This window comes from Mesoplodon mirus (genome assembly GCF_964341445.2).
Source record: "Mesoplodon mirus genome assembly, chromosome: 18".
In the NCBI taxonomy this organism is placed as follows: domain Eukaryota; kingdom Metazoa; phylum Chordata; class Mammalia; order Artiodactyla; family Ziphiidae; genus Mesoplodon; species Mesoplodon mirus.
In genome coordinates, this window is record NC_138994.1 from 5,287,301 (window position 1) to 5,300,075 (window position 12,775).

Consider the following 12,775-nt stretch of genomic DNA (forward strand, 5'->3'; position numbering starts at 1 on the left):
GGAAACTGGGGCTTGTAGAGGGAGAGTGTCCCACCGCCCCACCTAACTCAGAACGGGGCTGGCAGGGCTTCATCCTTCATCCTTCGTCGCACACTGCCACAGCACCTATACGCCTCCCCAGGGGCCTGTGACACACTGGCCCCCTTCTGTAGAGCCCTGACACCAAGGAAGCACTGCAGGGGCCGTGGTTCCCTCTGTACAGTTTTCTGACCCTGTCCCCATCCCTGGAACCCCCCTGGAGACGCAGCGTCCTTTTCTGACCTTTCCCCATCTCTCTCTCACAAGTGGGGAGTCCTGGGCTGGAGTGGGCAAAGGGGAGCTTAGCTGCAGGCTGGGGAAGTGGCAGGCTGAGAGGGGGCATCATGGTAAAGGCAACAGGAAGAAGGGTGAGGGGCAGGCCCCTTCCACCCTCCTTGCCCCTCCTATTCCCCAAGAGGCCTCAGGCTGGGGGCATATACCTTTGGGTCCCAGCCAGCTGGAAAACTAAAGGACACTGCCCAAGAAGAGGGTCTTCTTGAGACCCCTGACCCGGCCAGTCCCCTCCCCCCTCCCCTCCCCCTCCCCCACCTCCGCTCCCCTCCCCTGCAGTCTCCCCCAGGGGCCCCACCCAGTCCCCTGACCTGGCTCCTCAGGATGGGCCAGGTGCCCGCCCCACAGCCCCACCCTGCCCTGCCCACCACCCTCAGTTCCAGGGTCTCAGCAGGCCCAGTGGGCGGAATGTACTCGTGTCTCCGACTGCCAATGGCTTCCACTTCCCAGACAGGCCCAGACAGCCCCTGCCAGCAGCTGAGAGAGATTCTCCAAGAGCCCAGCAGCTGCTAAGCCACTAAAGCAAGGAGGACGCCCCCCCGCCCATGCTCACATGCAGAGGGGCCACCCCACCCCACACACCCGCAAACCCAACAGAGCCGGTCTGGACTCCTGGACTGGCCGTGCCACTGCCATCCCTCGCACGCTTCAGCGCCCTGGACCACTTCTCCAGAAAGCCCCCTGCCCAGCCCCTCTCCCTCCGATCTTGACCTTGTACTGCCCCAGGCTGAGACAGGGAGCTGTCTGTAACAGGTGTGGCTCCCCGGAAATTCTATGGGGCCCTCCCAGGGACCAGCCACAGGCAATGGGCACCCAGGGGCTGATTCTCAGGAACTTTCCCAACCTGATGGGCTGTCCCACCCCTCAGCCCTCAAGCCTCCTGTCTCCCTCCTTTGAGCCCCAGGCCCGGATGGGGTGGGCAGAACAGGTTGGCAGGGGATAAGCAGCCCCTAACCCTCAGCAAACTCTCCTTGTCCCCCCATCCCTCAGCCCACGCTGCTCAAGCCAAGGACCAGACCAAACCACAGGAGGCATTGAACTTCAAGCAAAGCTTTAATTGCAGTCACTGGGGCAAACTCAGAAGGTCCCCTTGGTGAGGGGCTGTGAGAAGCAGATACAGAAAGGCAACCGCTCTTGGGCGGTGGCCCAGACGGGCACTTGGGGCGCAGCAGTAGTGTGCTGGGAGCTGCAGGCAATGGCTGCCCCTTGACCCTGGAGGCTGGGCTGTCGTAGGTAGACGGGGCCTCAGTGGGTGAGCAGTGGACCCGCTCGCGGGAGGGGACCACCTTGCCGTCCTGGACTTCCTCCATGATGGTACGCACCTAGCGGGTGGTCATCGCGGCTACGGGCAGAGGAGGAGGGAGGCACAGCGAACCTCAGGCTGGAGGCCCTCCCCAAGCCTCCCACACAGAAGGGTCCTCAGCCTTTCCCCACTCACCCTGGGCAGGACGGGGCAGGCTCTTACCTTCCCGGGTGGGCTGAGAGACCAGGGACGAGTAGTACTGGGTGGCCAGGCTGCAGGGAAAGGGGGACCTGTCAGCCCAGCGGTGTTGGTTGGGAGCCCAGCCCCCTGGGAGGAGGAGCAGCTGGGGAGGCCCCGGCCGAGGGGAGAGAGGTCCCAGCATATCGGACAGAAATCACAGCAGGGAGTATATGAGAAAGAATGGCAACCACAGGGTCAAAGGGCACAGGCCCAGTGGGCAGGAGTAAGGAAAGGGGATACCCCAACAGAAGGCCCAGAGGCACTTTGCGGCCAACCAGGCATTTACAAGGGGAAGCTGAGCAAGTGGTTTCTCCGTTTCCTGAAGGGCCCAACAAATAATTAAAGCAGGAGAGACTGTGGCTAGATTATAGATAGACTTAGCCATCGTCATAGAGCAAGAAGCTGGAATGTGTGACTAAGCATGGAGACTCCAGGACATCCTCGGCCCCTTTACACTAGGGCCCCACCACCCACCCAACTCCAGACCAGATCGCCACCCATCCCAGACAATGGGCTCACCAAGCACGCAATCACTGGAACCAGAAAGCCAGGATCATTATTAACCACTTCATGTGCTAACTCAAACGTTCATTGAGTCCCGCCAGCAAGCCACACTCGCCCCCGCATTCAGGCCTCCAGTCCTGCTGTTTTCAGCTATGACACATCCTCTTGGTGCACCACCTCCCCTTCCCTGTCCTTTGCCCGCCTTATGGCAGGTCTTCTCTAGCCTGACGCCCTTGCTTCAGCCTCCTGACTGGTCTCCCTGACCCCACCCTCGCCCCTCGGATGCATTTCTCCCTCTGCAGCCAGAGTGAATGTTCTAAGATGTCTTGATGATCGTACTTCTCTCTGCGCAAAAGCCCCCATGGCTCCCCACTGCCTACTCCATCAAGTGGGACCCCAGCCAGTGTTCTCAGCTTCACCTCCTGCAAACCTCCACACCTCCCCCTGCCTCGGCTGGTGCTGGCCCTCCCTGGGTGAAGCCACCCAGCCCACCGAACAGGTGCAGGCGCCCTCCACTCACTGGGCGTCCTGGCCCTCCAGCAGGCGGCGGTAGGTGGCGATCTCCCGCTCCAGCCGCGTCTTCACGTCCAGCAGGATCTTGTACTCCTGGTTCTGCTGCTCCATCTCGCAGCGGAGCTAGCACAGCTGGGCCTCGATGCTGCTGATGAGGCCCTGCAGCTGGGCCAGCTGGGCCCCGCAGCACGCCTCGGTCTCTGCCAGGCTGCCCTCCAGCGATGCTTTCTGTGGGTCAAGGTGGAGGTGGCTGGGGAGACCGAGCCCCCAGAAGGGGGCCCCATGTGTGTGGGTTTGTGGGCGGGGCAGTAAGTGGGGAGAGTGTGCAGTGGCAGGTGGGGCAGGCAGTCTCTGGTTCTCCGAGTGGGGGTCCAGGAAGCAGGGCCCACTCGGAGTGACAGGTACAGGACAGGGAGAGGACAGAGGCCCTACCACGCTGAGCCGGGACTGCAGCTCCATCTCCAGGTGCTGCGCAGTGCAGCGTGGCTCCGTGATCCCCGTCTGGCTGCTCGGCAGGGCCTCCGTGTTCATGGCCACCTCGCGGTTCAGCTCCTCCGTCTGGAAGGCAAGATGGGCCCTAGGGGCTTGCGGAGGCTTGCAGAGGTGGGGCAGGGGCCTGACCTCCTAGACCTGCCACTCCAAGGCCTCTGTAGGACCCCAAGCCCACCTGCACACCCTGGAACCTGTAGAATTCACCTTGCTCTGTGGTCGTTTGTTTCCGTACTGGACTGCAGGTACTGCTCTAGGTCAGGCCCTGGGTTTCACTCTTTTTGTCCCTGTCACTGTCCGGGCACTGCAGCTGCTCAGTGCATGCTTACTGGGGGCATGAGAGTCTGCATCCAAACACACACCTACCTACGAATGCCCGGGCTGGGAGAAACCCTAGTGGGATCGGGAGACCTGGATCTGCTCCCCAGGCCACAGTGAAGGGTTGTGTGAGCGTAAGGCCTCTCTGAGTCTCATGATGTCCCCCTGAACGTGAGGGGTTGGTCCCCTGGTTTCCAAAGCTCCTTCCAGCTGGGAATCCACAGTCCGTGGATCTGTAAGTTTTCCAACATGTGCTCAGCACGTGGCGCATGCACGCACATGTGTGCACACCTGCTCACGCAGGCCACCCACCTTGCTGAAGAACCAGTCCTCGGCATCCTTGCGGTTCTTCTCCGTGATCTTCTCGTACTGGTCGCGCATCTCATTCAGGATGCGGCCCAGGTCCACAGCGGGGGCGGCGTCCATCTCCACGTTGATCTCACCACCCACCTGGCCTCGCAGGGCATTCACCTCCTGGGCAGACAGCTGAGCAGGAGCTCACTCAGGCAGCTCACTCAGGGCTGCCTTCTCTGTCTGGGGGAGATGGGTGCAGAGGACAGACAGACACAGACAGGCCAACAGCTCCTCACACTGAAGGTGGAGGTGGATGTCATCACATCTCAAACATGCAGGGCTGTGGATATCAACAATCTCCCGAAACACACACCCGCAGGGTGGACTGTGCCCAGTGCCGGTGTGTGCTGGGCCAGGAGAGATGGCAACCCCCGGTCATGGTGGGGGATGAGCCAGGACAACCTCACTCCAGCCCTGACCACCCGCCTCACCCCCCCGTCACCAACCACGCAGCACGGGCATGGGGAGAGCAGCCCCCTGTCGGTATCGGGGGAGTCAGACCTCACTAGGAAATGTGAATCTGCTGGGGGATGCAATCCCTATAACCAGCCTCAAAGCCAAGTAGAGACATTTTCTGGACTCCTGCTACTCGGGCATTAGGCTCCCTCAGCTCAGGCCAGCCCAGAAGTCGGATGGGAAGGAAGCCACAAGGTTCATTAGTCCCCCTGCAGGGTCTTGGATCCCTATCCTTGGGTTGAGCCTTGGGGTTCCTGGGAGGTGGGAGAAGTGGCAGAGTGGTGGAGTCAGGGTTGGGTGTGGATATGGCTCAGGCAGACCTGAGGGAAGACCCACCCTTGTACAGCCTTGGACAAATTCCTTAACCCCTCTGAGCCTCGGTTTCTTCACTGGTAAAGAGAAGAACCTGCTCCTTTCTCCCAGTGAGGCTGTCGGTATCAGCTGAGGTAATTGCTGTGAAACACTCAGAATGGGCTGGGCAGATATCTGTGGTTGTTATGAGTATCACTATTACAATTAACTATAATAATTAGCCTGCGTGTTCTTAGACTGATTCACCCATTAGATAGTTAACCGCCACCACACAGTAGGCAGTGCCTCGAGGGACAGAGAAGTATCTCTGGGGGGAAAGGGCCCTCCAGGCTTCAACCAGGGCCCAGTGAGAGTCTCTCAGGGTCAGAGCCAGGGACCCACCAGAGATGGGAACTGGATGGAGAGCGTGGCCCTGGCCCAGGAAGATTTGGGGGCCCCGGCCTTGCTTGTTCTCAGGCAAGTTTCTCCTGCATTCCCGAGCTGGCCTCACCTCCTCGTGGTTCTTCCAGAGGTAGGCCAGCTCCTGCTTGAGGTTCTCAATCTGCATCTCCAGGTCGGCTCTGGCCAGGGTTAGCTCGTCCAGCACCCTGCACAGGCCGTTGATGTCGGCCTCCACGCTCATGCGCAGGTTCAGCTCCATCTCATACCTTGGCGGGGGAGCGGGGGAGGCAGGGAAGCCTGAGCCATGGAGTGCCATTAGGACACCCTCGTACACACAGAGAGCCAGACCCCCACCAGCCCCCTGAGCTGTCCCCGAGATCCAGACTCACTTGGTGTGGAAGTCATCGGCTGTCTCAGGCGGGCATTATCGATCTGCAGCACCAAGTTGGCATTGTCGATGGTGGCCGCCAGGATCTGAGGGACACAGTGGGCTTGGTGAGCAAGCGCCCTGGGCAGCCACAGGAAGACCTTGCAACACCCCTCCTGCAGCCTTTTGGAGAGTGGGCCAGAGTGAGGGAGATGAGGGTCCCTGTGGTTTCCTCCTCTGAGCACCCCGCTGGGGGGCTCACAAGGAGTGGGGGCATGATACCCAGGCACAGGTAACCATGGTGCCAGGAAAGAGACCCATATGCACTCCTCTCCCACCATGAGGGTCACTGCCCAAGCTGCCTGGACCTCACTCCATCTTTCCCCAAGTAAATTCACCTCTAGGGCTTCCTTCATGGCTCAGTGGTTAAGAATCCGCCTGCCAATGCAAGGGACACGGGTTCGAGCCCTGGTCCAGGAAGATCCCACATGCCACAGAGCAACTAAGCCCGTGCATGCACCACAAATACTGAGCCTGCGCTCCAGAGCCTACAAGCCACAACTACCGAGCCCACATGCCACAATTACTGAAGCCCGTGTGCCTAGAGCCTGTGCTCCGCAACAAGAGAAGCCACCACAATGAGAAGCCCGCGCACCGCAACAGAGTAGCCCCAGCTCGCCGCAACTAGAGAAAGCTGGCGCACAGCAACGAAGACCCAATGCAGCCAAAAAATAAATAAATAAATAAAATAAAATAAAATAAATTCACCTCCAAGCTCAGTTGCCACCTCCTCCAGGAAGCCCTCTTCGATTCCCCGTCTGGGTCTTTCTTCCCCATCATACCTCCCCTCGGCCCATCTCTCTTACACAGTACTTCTCCCAAGTGCAATATTTTTCTGTGACTTTTTTGTGTGTTTTTTTCTCTCCTCCACTGGACTCTGAGCTCCAGAGGAACAAGGCCCTGTCTCACGTCTGTCTCCTTCAGTTTGGAACCCCCAGCCCTGAGTACAGTGCCTGGCCGAGAGTCAGCCCCCAGGAAACATTAGTTTAATTCAACGATTAATTAAATAATTAATAATATTATGGCTGGCCCCACGTCAAACCTAGGGCAAGGCTTTCTTTTCCCACAGGGTCATCTGGGAGGTTTAAATGACGACAGGGAAGGGAGAGGCTCTGGAAGGAGCAGTGGGTTGGTTATTATTACTGCTGCTGTCGCTATTGTTGGGAGAAACACCCAAGAGAGGCTCTAGTCAAAGGCCATGGGGCTGGGGGGAGGGGGAGGCCCCTCCACACTGCCCAGAGGAAGCAGAGGGGAGGTCGCGGTGGAGGTGGCAGATGAGCTGAGTAGAATCTGGAATTTTTCAAGGCTGAGGGCTGAAGTATAAAGCTGTAAGAGGGCGCAGCCCCAGTAAACTCATCCTGGGCCTCAGAGCCCGCTCGTGGCCCTAAGTTCTGAAAAGGCACCCTGAGTCAGGCTCCGTTTCCAGACTGAACCCAAGAGCCAGTCTGACTGAACCCACCCCAGGGCCTCACTAGGCCCATCGGCAACCTGCAGACTGGGCCCCCCTGCTTAGGAGGCTGATTGGGTCCAGCGAGGGGGCAGTGCTAAAAACCCGCCGAGGGGCAGTGACTCAGAGGCCTGGTGCGCAGTGCACTGGGGGCTGGCGGTAAGGAGCTGGCTGACCCTGAAGCTCAGGAACACTGACTCACCAGGGCTCCCCTGAGTTCCCTGCTGCCCAGATCAAGCCCAGTATCTGATCCGGCGCTCCCAGTAGCTCTGCTTCCAGTGGGCAATTGCAGGAGTTCCCTTCCAGGCCTGGGTCCCGGGCAGGAGCAGGCAAAGCCCCTCGCAGGGCAGCAGGCCTGGTTCTCCACCAGGAAACCGAGTGGGCTGACCCCGGGCCAGCCAGCCCCCAGCCCGGCTCTCCCCAATCCCGGCTTTTGCACCTCTTTGACCTCTCTCCTGCCACTGCAGGCTGCAGCCCTGTAGGTCCCTCCAGGGGCAAGGTTTGCGCAGAAGACCCAAGTGCCGTGTTTACAGAATGCCAAGGTCATGTTCATAGAGATCATACTGTGTGTGTGTGTGTGTGTGTGTGTGTGTGTGTGTGTTGTCTCCTCCATCAGACTAAGTTAGAGAAATATCTCCCCTTGGAAGCTTCCAGTCTGAGTGGGAAGACACAGCTCCTTTCCTCAGGGACCACCCCCCCAATCTGCATCTGCAAGCAGAGACAGCCTCTGCTCTTAGGGACCCCCAGAGTGACCATCATGGAAGGAGTGAGGAGGACCAACAATGAAAGCAGCTGTGAGAACATGTCAGACTCAGTGAAATCAGCCCAATGAACAGAGCATAGACTGAACCTCAAAGTGCGGAAGGGACCCCCAGATCCAAGGATAAAAGGCAAGTGCCGTGCATCCAGGAGGACGGCCTGGAGGAGGTGAGGCAAGCGGGAGGGTGGGGCAAACTCAAAGGGGAATGGGATAGTGAGAAGGAGACATTGAGCCTCATCTCCCAGCAGCCACACCAAACTCGTTCCTATGCCTTTCTCCACACTGATCTCTATACCTGGAATGCCACCTGCTGCCCTCAATCAAGGTTCTGAAGCCTTGCCTGCCCACTCCTCTATCACCCACCCCAAATACCCTCCCCCAGAAAGGAGGAACTCCAAACAGTTTCCCAACATGGGATGTCCTCCAGGCCTGGGACCAGTGACTGGTACAGGGCTGGGCTCCAGAGCAAGTGAGAGTGAGTGAATGGATGAATGGGCGAGGGATGGAGACCTAGAGGCTGGAGGAGACATGTTGGCAATGGTCCGAAGTTGGGATGGTGTGAGTTAGAAGCAGGTGCTAAGGACAGGGGGCAGAGAGCGCCCACCTGGTCCCGCAGGTCCTCGATGGTCTTGACGTAGTGGCTGTAGTCGAGGGCGGGCCCGGAGCCCTGCTTCTTGTACCAGTCGTGGATCTTCACCTCCAGGTCGGCATTAGCCTCCTCCAGAGCACGCACCTTGCCCAGGTAGGAGGCCAGGCGGTTGTTGAGGTTCTGCATGGTCTCCTTCTCGCTACCCCCCAGCAGGGCATCTGCCACCCCAAAGTGGAGCCAAAGCCCCCACCCAGGCTGCAGGAGCAGCCCCTGCCATAGCTGCCCCCCGTGCCCACGGAGAAGCGGGACGAGGACACAGACATGTTGCCAGAGCTGCTGACTCCCAGGAGGCTGGGGGGCCGGCAGGCACCCCCAACACGGATGGAAGACATCAAGAGAAACCCCCACCACAGGGCACACACAGGCCCTTGACGGAGCCGGAAGTGGAAAGCCGGTGGATGCTGGTGGTGGGGGCGGCCACGGTGTCCACACGTCAGGCGCAGGGTCTGGTTTGCACAGAGACCCCAGGTAGCCCTTTATAGCCCTTTATAGCCAGGCTAAAGGGCAGCTGGGCCCCTGGCTCTTGAAGTCAGAGCCAAAACCCCAGCCGTGTAATTTGCCTCTGTACCAGCCGCCCAGGGCCCGGGGCTCAGGCTGGACACACCAAGGGCATCCCGAGCCTGGCCTGGGCACAATGGCTTCTTAGCAGCCCATCGTCTCTTAGAAACAAAGGTGGTATTGGAGCCGCACCCCCGGGGTAGGGTGATCCTCCATTCTCAGCCGCAATTAGGTGGCTGAGCTCGTTCTTGGGGGGAGTCCGGAGAACCCAGCCCTGGGAGCCAGAAAGGGCCTGGAACAAGGCACAGGCCCAGAGCCCGGGGCTGGTCTGGCCCCGCACTCAGCATTCTTGGGTCCCAGGGAGAGGGTGGAGAGATGCGGGGGACACCCTCCCCTACCACGTCAGTGTGGCCCTGAGGGAGGCCCCCAGGCGGGGGTGGGGGGCGAATCAGCCTCTGACCTGAGGGAGCCCCCCAGGTCTCTTGGGATTATTCCAAGTCTGTGGGAGGAGACGTAGGCCCTGGCCTGGGGGCTGCCTTATCTGAGGGGAATAGTCACAGCCGCTGACCTGAGGGAGCTTTGGATCCAAACCTTTCAGGAAGTCAGTTCAAGAGCCTCAGTTGCCTCATTTGCAAAATGGGGGTAATTCCTGCCTCCCAGGGTCTTTGAGGGAATCTGGAGAGATGGTTGACATCAGTCAAGCTGGGGCTGAGGGGGAGAAGGAAGCAGAGGGTTAGGGTGACCACTCCTGCTCACACCGCCCCGCCCCCAGTACCTGAGGGAAGACACTTCCTCAGGAGATGCGGGGCACAGGAGAAGCAGGACCTGTACGGCGGGTACCCCTCCACGGAGACGCACCCTGGGGAAGTGTGGCCTCTGCGAGGACAAAGCACAAGGCACCCGCCCACACCCAGACAGGAGATTACCAGCCTTAATTACTTCAGTGCTAATGATTTATGTGCTGCCAGTACCCCGGCGTCTGCAGTCTGCTCGGCCTGTCTGAATGGGGAGCTTCCAGGGGCGGGGAGGCCTTCGGGCGAAGCAGGGGTGGAGGGAGACGCGTGGGTGGCCTGGGCTCTCGGCCCACACACAGGGAAAGAAAGTGAGTGCCCTTGCACGCAAGGGTGTCTCCTTGCTTGGAGAGTGGGGACTCCACAAGCTACTGTGAGAGAGGGGACAACCTGATTGACTGCGTCCTGCTCCCACCCCGCCTGTAAAGTCTGGGGGTTCTCAGGGTTCCTGTGGGCACGGAGGGGGATCAAGGTCAAGGCTAGGGAGCGAGGTCAGAACACCAGGGCTCTTCCATGAGGCCAGACGCCAGGGAGGACTTCCTCCTACTCCGGGCCAGTCTTGGGGAAGGGAACCAAGAGAACCTGGGGTCACCTGAATGGGTCAGAGGCCAGCCTTGCACCACCCACTCACCTTCACGGGGAATGACCTTCCCCCTCCCCACTGGAGCCACTCTCCCAGGAAGCCCCCTCCCCCAGGAGCTGACTGATCTCCTCACTCAGTTCAGAGAAGTGCATATGGAGCAGAACCAGGGGCCTGGGGAGGGGCCCGGCCACAGGGCACCACCCACCCTCTGCCTCGCTCAGAGCCTGCATCCCAGCCCGCACCCCACCGCCAAAGCCCTCAGACCTTAGTCTTGAGGCCCAGTTTGAAGCGGCGGAGAGTTTTCTAACCTTCCTTTCTCCCTCCAAAATCTCCAAGGTCCCACCATCCCCCCATCACTGCCATTTGCCACCCCCGGACGTCAGGCTGTGTGTCTCGGTGGCTCCACACCAGTGACCCCCCAGGCCCTTTGCCTCCGGCCTTTGGAGACTGCCACCTCTGAAGCCCCTCCAGCACCTCGACCCAGAGAGGCCTCACCTGCTGCTGAAGGACAGGCCCGGCTCAACCCCTCTCCCCAGGTGAAAGGACAGGGTCAGAGCCAGGAAGGCCTCCCTGGCCCTCTGGAAAGTGTGGCCACCCTTGGCGGGCCTAAGAAGAACCCAGACACTCCTCCCTCACCGCTCAGGACAGCCCTGGCCAGATCCTGCCAACGATGCCACGCGGAAACCGAGGCCCAGGGTGCCGGAGCGGCAGGGCAGCCGGGCGCTAGCAGCTGAGCCCGGCCTGAAGCGGGGCCCCAGCAGCGCCCACTCCCCCTGGCAGGGGAGGAAGGCCTGGCAGGAGCAGGTCAGAGGGCTATGCCAAGGTCCTCTCGGCTGTGAATTCTCTTGCCCGGGCCTGTCCTCCACCCCCGGCATCCAGAGGGGCACCGCCAGGCCCACAGCCCTCACGGTTGTCAGCAGCTTGGCCCACGAGGCAGAGGAGAGGAGAAGGAGGAGGCCATCCAGCCCCACAGCCTGCCGGGGGTCCAGCACAGCGGGCAGGGGACAGGAGGAGGAGGCCCCAGGGAGACGGCTGGGACAACTCCCAGCATCCCCCAGTGTCCCCAGCCAGCCCCAGCCTTTGCCCAACCCCACAGGCCCTGGATCTCCTCGCTAGAGGCTGCTGAACGGCCAGCGTGCTCTCGGGTTGACTAGGACAGACCCTGTCTCAGATTTGAGCAGGACTAGGGTGTGGGGGGAGGTTCCCAGGACCGTACCCACCCTACGAGGTTGATGGAAGGCGCAAGGTGTAGGGTGGCCTGGGGGCCCCCGTATACACTTGATGTTCGATAGATGAGTATCGATGTTGACAAAGGTCTCGCCACATCGGCCCAGTCGACCTTGGCTCCTACAGGCCCCCCGAGCATTAACTGTCACCTTCCTAGGACAGTGCCCACCCCCACCCAGAACCCAGGGCACGGCAGGTATACAGCAGGTGCCCTGTACGTGTTCGCTGAGTCGTTAGGAGCAGGGAGCCTGGGCCATGACTGGGGCGGAGACAGGGGCCCAGGACGGGAATACACGGCTACCTCCCCACTGCCCCCAAGGGGAAGGGTCCGTATCAGGTGAGGTCAGGAAAGTGAGAAGCCCAGGATCTGGGGGTGGGCTCCCAGCTGGGACCTAGGCTTGGCTGGTGAGGAGAGGACCCCAAACCCTCCAGGGGCCCCAAAGACTGGACCCCACCCCCAGGCCCTGCCACTAGGGCCTGTCAGCTCCTTTCCTCACAGACACGTAGTCCCTCTCACCTGCAGGCACCTTGCCCAGGATAGGTCACCAAGGAGCTCACGGGTGCCCCTCCCTTTACCTCAGCCCTGAAGCCTCCCCACCCGTTGCCCAAGGCACCCTCACCCCGCCACACCTGCCCTCAGGTGGAATCCTCTTCCTCTATTCGGTTTCCTCAGCCTCTGTCCTGAGGCCCCAGGGCCGCCCCGCCCAGATCCACTCACTAATGATTTACGGCTGACTCCAAAGAAGGCCCCACCCTCCGCCTGGGGCGGGGCGGGGTTTGCGGGAGGCGTGGGGCGGTCCTGGCTCCCGCCTCCCAGGAGGCACGATTAAGAGCGGGACGGGACGTCCTGCAGTGCCCCCTGAACTCCAGGGGTCCCCAGCTGCTCCCTTCCCCACACAACACACGCAGCCACCTCCCCGTAGCTGGCTTCCAGGAAACATGTGCCTGGGGTGGACCCAAGACAGCATTCAGCCGCCCGGGAAACCCCGCCCCCCTGGATAGAGCCACCTCAGCTGTCCAGGGCCCCGCCCCAGAAAGGGCCCCCATGGGACCCAGGACAGGAGGAGAGGGCAAGGGAGGGCCTAGAACCAGCAGGAACGGGTGGGGAGGAGGTCTAGGAACGGGAGCCCATGGCTTCCAACGAGGGAGGGAGCCCTCGCTTCTCCCCAGGCTAGAAGACGCCAGCTTGACAGGACCAGCTGCTCCCCTCTCCCCCCCTCTCCCTTTCCCCTTCTTTGGCCTCAGGGAGTTATGGGGGAGGACGAGAGGGCGGC

At 60.8% G+C, this 12,775-nt stretch overlaps 1 protein-coding gene across 1 annotated transcript; it reads right to left on the bottom strand.

The window, feature by feature from the left end:
* Window positions 1-1,295: 1,295 nt before the first annotated feature.
* LOC309794239 (keratin, type I cytoskeletal 42-like) lies at window positions 1,296-11,640 on the bottom strand (the record flags this gene model as incomplete). Its single annotated transcript, XM_082605439.1, is given in 19 exon segments — window positions 1,296-1,631; window positions 1,635-1,651; window positions 1,775-1,824; window positions 2,817-2,932; window positions 2,936-3,037; window positions 3,242-3,367; window positions 3,929-4,090; window positions 5,229-5,385; window positions 5,509-5,531; window positions 5,534-5,593; window positions 8,358-8,575; window positions 8,578-8,736; window positions 8,739-8,837; window positions 9,676-9,776; window positions 9,872-9,930; window positions 10,082-10,139; window positions 10,911-11,047; window positions 11,183-11,248; window positions 11,500-11,640. Coding segments are annotated over 19 exon segments (2,187 nt in total).
* Window positions 11,641-12,775: the final 1,135 nt, after the last annotated feature.